At 46.5% G+C, this 9,473-nt stretch overlaps 1 protein-coding gene across 1 annotated transcript; it reads right to left on the bottom strand.

Annotated features, from left to right (window-relative positions):
* Positions 1–3,061: 3,061 nt before the first annotated feature.
* Positions 3,062–6,156, bottom strand: bmp15 (bone morphogenetic protein 15). Its single transcript, XM_029754531.1, has 2 exons — positions 5,666–6,156; positions 3,062–5,362 (listed from the first exon to the last, which is right to left on the bottom strand). The coding sequence occupies exons 1-2, from the start codon at positions 6,036–6,038 to the stop codon at positions 4,404–4,406; spliced, it is 1,332 nt and encodes a 443-aa protein (XP_029610391.1). The 5' UTR covers positions 6,039–6,156; the 3' UTR covers positions 3,062–4,403.
* Positions 6,157–9,473: the final 3,317 nt, after the last annotated feature.

Raw genomic sequence — 9,473 nt, 5'->3', positions numbered from 1 at the left:
GTCGTGACATGATTCAAGCGCTCTCTCTCTCTGTCCCACCCTCCCCCCTCTCCTCTCTGTCCCACCCTCCCCCTCGTTCAAACCCGCCACCCTCTTCTCTCTGTCCCCCCCTAACCAACTCTCTCTCTCTGTCCCCACCCTCCCCCCTCTCTCTCTCTGTCCCCCTCCCCCTCTCTCTCTCTGTCCTCCCCTTCCCCTCCCTCTCTGTCCCCCCCTCCCCGCTCTCTGCCCCCCCTCCCCCCTCCCCCGCTCTCTTGCCCCCCTCCCCCGCTCTCTCTCTCTGTCCCCCCCTCCCCCTCCTTCTCTCGCTCTGTCCCCCCCTCCCCCTCCTTCTCTCGCTCTGTCCCCCCCACTTCCCCCTCCTTCTCTCGCTCTGTCCCCCCTCCCCCTCCTTCTCTCGCTCTGTCCCCCCCCTCCCCCTCCTTCTCTCGCTCTGTCCCCCCTGCCCCTGTCCCCCCTCCCCCCTCTCTGCCCCCCCTCCCCCCTCTCGCTCTGTCCCCCCTCCCCTCTCTCTCTGCCCCCCCTCCCCCTCTCTCTCTCTGCCCCCCTCCCCCCTCCTCCCTCTCTCTGTCCCCCCTCTCTCTATCCCCCCCTCCCTCTCCTTCTCTCCTCTGTCTCTCTCTCCTGGGGAGAGTAGCATTCCTCAGTCTCTCTGCCTGGTGACCTCTGAATGCTCCATGACACATTCCTGAAAATACGTCTTCAACATGAGCGAGACGGACACAGACATAAAATCCTGTAAATGTTCAGTCGTGCTGTACTTCACCTTCTCCCAGGGATAACTGATAACAGAGAGGATCTGCATCCCAAATGGCACCCTATTCCTTATATAGTGCACTACATTTGACCAGAGCCCTATGCAAACAGAGACACACAGGCTACATTCCAAATGGCAACCTATTCCCTATATAGTGCACTACATTTGACCAGAGCCCTATGCTAACAGAGACACACAGGCTACATTCCAAATGGCAACCTATTCCCTATATAGTGCACTACATTTGACCACGCGTGCGTGCGTGCGTGCGTGTGTGTCCGTCCCCCATGCACTCTCATTTGTGCTGTGACAGGGGATAACTAAAACAGCTATTGGGAAAGAATGAAACTATTAAAACCTCCACAGTGGGTCCATACGGGCCGTCCTCTTCAGTACCCTCTGTACCGGTTGGAGATGACCAGAACTGTGCTGGACAGAAACGGCAGGGAGTGGAATGATAGCACAAACAGACTGGTACTCAGGCTAACTTAAAAACTCAATGGAAATTTTCCACAGAAATAAAGGTTTTTAGTTCAGGATTTAATTTGTGTCCAGGAACCTGTCCCATACTGTTTTTTAGTTTATTAGTCATAATCCATTCCAGGTGATCCTATTGATATAAAACATGTCTTTTTTAAGACAGGGGTCTGCGGATGTACTAAAGAGGGTCCGAGGATAGATACAATAAAAACAAATTATATTAGTAACAACAGATTCAAATCATTTTGGCCAAGGGATAGTGGAATAAGTTTAGGTGTAATATATTATTCATCTACATTATCCCTGGGCAACATGGGCCTGGGAGGCTCACAGGGATATTGGTATCCACAGCCCTCCACCAAGTGTACATTTTTAACTCAATACTTTTTGTATCTGCCTCATGGAAAAATGTGTAGCGCTGCAGGAAATTAGCTTGATAACTGCAAAAATGTTCTCTCTGATGCGAAGACATGGGACCTTTAAAAAGGTTCCTCCCCAGAGCACAAGACTTGGTTCATCCGGCCAAAGTCAGTGAAACCAGGAACAGGAAGAGCCATGCTCCAAATATACACTATTCTTTTAACATATAGCAGTGCTTGAAGTGTAACAAAAAAAAAAGGTGCCAGTTCTACATTTCACTTTTAGAGTACCAAGGTCTATTTAAGAACCAATCTTGTCATTCCATACCGGACAGCACTGCTACAGTTCAACCCCCTGGCCTATAGCAGTTGAGCTGTGGGAGAGAAGTGGTGAAACCCTGGTTTAAATGACAGTAACATCACCCTCTGTGGGCGAAAGGCATCTACTGCAGGTCAAAGACGTCTGTAGCGACAGCACCAAAAAAAATACACTGAGAGTACAAAACATTAGGAACACCTGCTCTTTCCATGACAGACTGACCAGGTGGAAGCTATGATCCCTTATTGATGTCACCTGTTAAATCCACTTCAATCAGTATAGATAAAGAGGAGACAGATTGAGACATGGATTGTGTGTATGTGTGCCGTTCCCAGGGTGAATGGACAAGACAAAATATTGAAGTGCCTTTGAACATGGTATGGTTGTACGTGCCAGGCATACCGGTTTGAGTGTGTCAAGAACTGCAACACTGCTGGAGTTTTTTTCCACACTCAACAGTTGTGTGTATCAAGAATGGTCCACCACCAAAAAGAAAAACAAGGGAACTTGACACAACTGTGGGAAGCATTGGAGTCAACATGGACCAGCATCCCTGTGGAACACTTTAACACCTTGTAGAGTCCATGTGCTGACGAACGGAGGATGTTCTGAGGGCAGAAAGGGGGTGCATCTCAATACTAGGAAGATGTTCCTAATGTTTGGTGTACTCAGGTTACAATGCCAAATTCAAAAAATAGAAATACACCCAAATAAAACATGAAACAACCTACCAAGCCTAAACTTAGGCCCTACATTAACAGGCCCATCAACCGGTAATATAATATTGCCCATTTTGTCCACTCCAGCATGCAACATGAAGAACCCTGAACTACATAACAGGGTAACATGGTAAAGTCATGAATATAAACAGTTGGTTTTCTCAGACACTGATTGAGTCTAGTTCTGGACTAAATAATGTTAAAATGGATAGTCACCATTCAAAATGCTTCTTTCTCCAATAGGCTAAATTCTGTGTCCAAAAAACAGACAAATCTTTTTTTAAATCCTTCTCACATTAGAACACAAAACCAATGTCAAAAAATATATACTTCACAAAACATGCATGGCTAACTAGTGACTTCCAATTCAACATTAGGGGCACTATCATCCAACTATAGTTAAGAAACAAAACAAAATGTCAAATCAGATTTTTACAAAATATTCATTTTATTATTTATTTTCATTCATTATAATAAAATGTCACAATAATTTCAGTGCGAGACTTTTACCTAAACATTCATAAGACACACTCCTGAAAAATACTCAGACACATTGCACTTTCCCTGTTTCGTTTTTTTTCCTGAGATACGCTATTGACAGTGATACTGTTCTTATCCTCTCTCCTGCCCTTTTCCGTTTGGGAAGGCCACACCCTCAGCCCAGAAATACTAGAACAATCTGTGGTTTCCTAAAGAAGCAGCAAACTCCCAAGGTTACATCCCAAATAGCACCCTATTCCTTACGTAGTGCACTACTACCCTATTGGTCCTGGTCAAAAGTAGTGCACGACATGGATAAGGGTGCCAATTGGAAAATACTTCAAGTCTAGCAAGACTCCATCGAGTCCTTAATAGCTCAATATAAAGGCGCACTGAAAAAGGCCGGCGACCATTTTTTTATTTTAAAATGCTTTTTTTTATTATTTGTATTTAATTTTAGGGCAGACACCCAAACTGTTAGAGGGGCCCAACATGCCAACAACACAAAGTGTGTGGATCCAAATATGTACATATCTTACGAAGCTTAGTCTCTGGCCAATCACGTTGTGTGTTCCATCACTCACTTCCTGTGTCCAGATATCAAGCATTGATAACAAGATTTTAAAAAGAAAGAGACCAGAAAAAAACAAAAAAACAAACAAACACCAATTAGTTTAAGCAGAACGCCAGGATTGACCCTTCCTGTACACCCATCAACATATTCGTACAGCACATTATTTCATCATCATCACATGACCACTGGCACATTAGAGACTTCACTACCCACAGAGCTTTAGGGTGGTGTGGACCTGGGGGTCTTAAGTTGTTCTCTCTGCCCTCCAGAAGGTTCAAAGTGAAGTGCCTTCAGTCCCATATGATTCATTTACTGGTCCAGTGATTCTAATAGAAACCTGTTACACAGAGCATGTTAAAGAAGGCAACAAGCTATTTAATTTTTTTGTGGAACCCCCTCCAAGCTACCCCTCCCTCTACTCTCTTCCTCGGTCTTTTCCCTCCTCTCCTTCAAAAGGTTCAGTGTGATATGGGGCAGCTGAAGCCAGTGGTGAGTGTGAGGAGGGAGGGAGACAGATCTAGCAAACTCAGCTTTGGGAAGGACAGCTTAGTGAAAGGGAGGGTAAACTAAGCCCCGGTCTCTACCGAGGGGGACCGGCCACCCCCTGACTACCTCCCCTCCCCACCCAAATGTCTTTAACTAGCAGCAAGTGTGTAAGGGAGGGGGGGGGGGGGGTCCATGCTCCTAACGTCCTCCCACCCCCCCATTTCTCTAACTACCGACAGGTGCAGGACTCAGCTATCATGTCTGGGATCTCCTTATAATCCACTGTCTTGTTGTCATCCAGCAGCATCAGCACGCTGATGGGCTTGTACTTATACGGCACGCAGGACAGCGACGGCACCTCGTCCAGCCCCTTACCTTTAATCAGGTTCTGCATGATGGCATGGCTGGACGGGTTCAGGCCGTAGTGGAGGATTCTGGGGCAGTCTCCTTTACAGTAGCCAGGGTTGTACTGGTGTGGGGCGAGGTATTTGACAAGGCCTAACGAGGCAAAGGTGACCCGGTAGGAGTGGAGTTTGCACTGGTTCTTGGGCGAGGGTTTCTTGTGTTTTCGGTAGTTGGGGATGTCGGAGACGATGCTACCTGGGGGATTAGGGCCGTTGGAGCGACGTAGTCTGGGGGCGGAGAGGTGGTGAGGCTCCGGAGTCAGACCCCCCAAACTGGACCCCCCAGCTCCGGTCGCCGCCCTCCACTCTCTGGTTTCTTCCTCTTCATTGAGGAAGAGGAGGAGAGCGGGGGCGTTGAGGTGATTTGCGGAGGCCGCCCTCCTCCCCCTCCTGTGTCCCCCTCGGCTCCTCCACAGGCCGCCCAAGGCATCGCTCCTCCAACGTCCAGGATCCAAGCACCAATACTGGGCCATGAGGGTCAGGCGACTGCCCTGCTTTGGCCTTCCCTGGGTCAGCGTTACCACCTGTGTGGTGAGGTGCTCTGTGATGTCAGTTTCTGTCCACTGCTGATGCGGCTCCAGGGTGACTAGGCGCCCCAGACCTCCAGGGGGGCTTGTCCAGCTATCATGCCCCAGAGAGGTGACTCTGGCCCTGCAGCGGAGAGGGGAGGGGTGGGGCGTCCTGGATGTATTAGAGGGACGGAGGTGGACAAAGGAGGCTCTCACTAGCTGTTCCAGGGAGAGGGACTGGAGGTTGTATGTCACTGTGTAGGTGTAGTGCAACACTGGAGGAGGGAGGGGGAGAGAATACACTTCTAAATTGAAACGGTCAGGCTTCAACATAACAACAAACAGTTACAAAGATAACCTAGACTATTCTACACCATTGCACCTACCCAATACCCATCATAACCTATAGCCTAAATAACGGTTTATAAATTGTTTTTATGAATGACAATGAACAAATTGTACAACAGGCGTACCCGTACGTACCACTAATTTCAAATAATCGGATAGACAAAACCTGTAGGATGATAACCGCTTGTTATCTTACACTGTGTGTGTGTGTGTGTGTGTGTGTGTCTCACCTGAAGACGCTGTCAGAGACCACACCTGGGTGGTGTTGGGTCGCAGCAGACGCGCTGTGTTCGACCCGAACAGCCGATGCTGTTTAGGCCTCCCATCCGGGTCGGCCGCGCTCTTAAACAAACTTAACATATATTGCAAGTTCTGGTCGGCCTTCTGTGCTTCTGTTAGCAACGTGTGAAGCGGCTCCTGCTGGCTTTTCTGACTAATACTATGGTGATTTCGGCGACATCTCCCACCGAGTTGTGATTGTGAAGAAGCAGAGGGATTGGTAGGAATGTTGGCCATTTTCCCGTCTGCTCGAGTAAACGTAGAACACAAGAAAAATACGAAAACGGACAGGATACATGTGTTGTTACGGTGGGTAGCCCTCATGTTCGACCTAGCACCGGTGCAAGCCAGAGTTACTGCCACCAGAAGGATGGAATCGAAAGGTGTGATTTCTTACCGAGGACAAGGTGAGACGCGCGCTCACCTGACAAACAACCGACCATTTTCGGTCATCACTAGTTACCACAGCGCCATAAACCACGCCCATTTCTACAAATTATATTCTTCAAATATGTTTCTAAACCTAACCTTAACCAAACTGCTAACCGTGTGCCTAACCTTAAATTAAATTATTTTTTTGTTTATATGATTTATTACCATATGACTTTGTGGCTGTGGAAAACACCATAGTCATGGTTTGACCCCCAATTGACCCCTCTCGTGAGGTGTGGACGACAGGTGTGACGCAAAGGCGCAATGGTCACGCCCTGATGAAACGCAAAATAGGCCAAACTCATAGAGATAGAGGACTCAACTTGGATATAAACAATTTTAGCATGGACAGTGACATTAAAGACATGCTCCGGAACTTTGGCGACTACTAAGTATTTTTTTAAACTTCCTGCTTTGAGCTGGACATATCAATGTGTAGTTCATACACACATAATCTATGAGCAGAATTACTGTTTAACCTCAATTAGTCTCGAAAGCGACTGTTTTTATGGAAGCTGTGCTGCGCCATTTCCCCTACATTTTCTTCCACATGGGCCAGCCACTTAGCAATTTGAGTTCAACCAATGAGCTTCAGCCCCTCACCATATGAGTGACAGCTAGCAAGATGCACATGATGCACCGACAGCAGAGCGAGAGAGAGAACAGTGACGTGGTGCATATCTTCACATATGTGACTTAGTACGCAATTTTCGGGGGTCACTTTTGGCTTGCGAGCTCTGCTTTCAGAACTACTGGCTAAAAAGTATACAAAAGTACCAGAGAATCTCTTTAAGGGCTTCCACAATTTTAAAGTAATCAACTGGTTGGGGATTCCTCTGGGTTGGGAGCGATCAGCCAATCGGTAAATCCCAAACCACTCCCTCGCCCCTACCAACTCACTCAGAGGGTCCTTAGTTGTCAAGGGGTGACTTCCAGAGAGTGGCGAGTTGATCAATAAACCCATCAACTCCTGTACACTAGTGACTTAAATTAATTAATGTTTCACTTTTAAATAACAAAACTGGTATGAAATTCTAATTAACAAATAAAAGTTTAACACTTCAGTAACAGTTAAACATTTAATTGGGGAGGTTTTTAATCTGTTATTTCACGTGTCAAGTCTCGAAATCAGACACAAACAAATGCATGTGGCTTATAATTAGACACGCCTCTCCATTCTTTTGTATAAAATTGCACAAACTCCCAACATATCGCAGTGCGTGTCAGGATAGCACATCACTCTCAAGCCTGCAGCCTTGCAGACACTATCTGAGGGTCTTATTAACCCCTACACCCTCCATCATTTTCACATTGGGACACTTCTGCAAATGGCGGAAGAGTGCGAGAACACACAAATGGAGGGCAGAGGGCTGAGGGAAAGGGGAAGAGGGTGATTTGGGATTCAGCCATAGATACGACAGAGAGGAAGAGGCGAAGCAAGAGGATATACTCCGACCAAAAATTTGTCCGCGTGAGATAAGCCCATTTTTGTATGGAGGTCTATGAGAGAGTGTCGAATTACGTGATGCTTACTCGATCGAATAGAAGTTTTGTCATGTTTAGGCTGTTACAAATGTACTGATATAAGTGGATGCATGGTGGAATTCCGTCAACTTTGAGAAAAACAACTTAGTTGTGCCTGTTGTTCACATGCGTATCTGCCCTGTCCTTGTCCCACATAATCTCACTTTCCTTCAATCATTGAGGACAAGCATTTCCATTGTTAGAGCAATCACTCTGCTATCTTGTAAATATAATAGATCATCTTTGCATACAAGCATTGTCTTCTTAAAATAGGATGCTATGGTGTGAAAATGGCTTTAAGCTATATCATCGCCATCTAGTGGCCACAATAAGTGAATGACACACAAGATTTGGGTTCAGGACTCCAGCACTGCATGTGGAGGTAAATCACCAATATTAGCTTTACACTTTTTTTCAAACATAAAAGAAGAAGAAAATTGGAGCTAAAATGGAGATAGCCTCGTGGAGCTGCAAATACTGTCACAGACACTGTAATGGCACAGATACAAAGATAAGAGCTCTTTCTATCTCTATGCCTACACCCCAGGGGTGTGTTCAGTTCGAGTAAACGTTTGATTAAATGTTCGCTATTACAAACATAAGAGATCTTTCCATCTCTATACCTACAGTCGGAAGTTTTGAGAATGACACAAATATTAATTTTCACAAATTCTGCTGCCTCAGTTTGTATGATGGCAATTTGCATATACTCCAGAATGTTATGAAGAGTGATCAGATGAATTGCAATTAATTGCAAAGAGACTCTTTGCCATGCAAATGAACTGAATCCCCCAAAAAACATTTCCACTGCATTTCAGCCCTGCCACCAAAGGACCAGCTGACATCATGTCAGTGATTCTCTCGTTAACACAGGTGTGAGTGTTGACGAGGACAAGGCTGGAGATCCCTCTGACATGCTGATTGAGTTCGAATAACAGACTGGAAGCTTCAACATGAGGGTGGTGCTTGGAATCATTGTTCTTCCTCTGTCAGTTATGGTTACCTGCAAGGAAACACATGCCGTCATCATTGCTTTGCACAAAAAGGGCTTCACGGGCAAGGATATTGCTGCCAGCCCATGAATCACCTAAATCAACCATTTATCGGATCATCAAGAACTTCAAGGAGAGCGGTTCAATTATTGTGAAGAAGGCTTCAGGGCGCCCAAGAAAGGGCAGCAAGAGCCAGGACCGTCTCCTAAAGTTGATTCAGCTGTGGGATCGGAACACCACCAGTACAGCGCTTGCTCAGGAATGACAGCAGTCAGGTGTGAGTGCATCTGCACAGACAGTGAGGCGAAGACTTTTGGAGGATGGCCTGGTGTCAAGAAGGGCAGCAAAGAAGCCACCTCTCTCCAGGAAAAACATCAGGGACAGACTGATATTCTACAAAAGGTACAGGGATTGGACTGCTGAGGACTGCGGTAAAGTCATTTTCTCTGATGAATCCCCTTTCCGATTGTTTGGGGCATCTGGAAAAAAGCTTGTCTGGAGAAGACAAGGTGAGCGCTACCATCAGTCCTGTGTCATGCCAACAGTAAAGCATCCTGAGACCATTCATGTGTGGGGTTGCTTCTCAGCCAAGGGAGTGGGCTCACTCACAATTTTGCCTAAGAACACAGCAATGAATAAAGAATGGTAGCAACACATCCTCCGAGAGCAACTTCTCCCAACCATCCAGGAACAGTTTGGTGACGAACAATGCCTTTTCCAGCATGATGGAGCACCATGCCATAAGGCAAAGTGATAACTAAGTGGCTCAGGGAACAAAACATCGATATTTTGGGTCCATGGCCAGGAAACT

This window comes from Salmo trutta, chromosome 5 (assembly GCF_901001165.1).
Source record: "Salmo trutta chromosome 5, fSalTru1.1, whole genome shotgun sequence".
Classification (NCBI taxonomy): Eukaryota; Metazoa; Chordata; class Actinopteri; order Salmoniformes; family Salmonidae; genus Salmo; species Salmo trutta.
The sequence above is the reverse complement of the archived record's forward strand: the minus strand, read 5'-3'. Positions and strand labels throughout refer to the sequence as shown.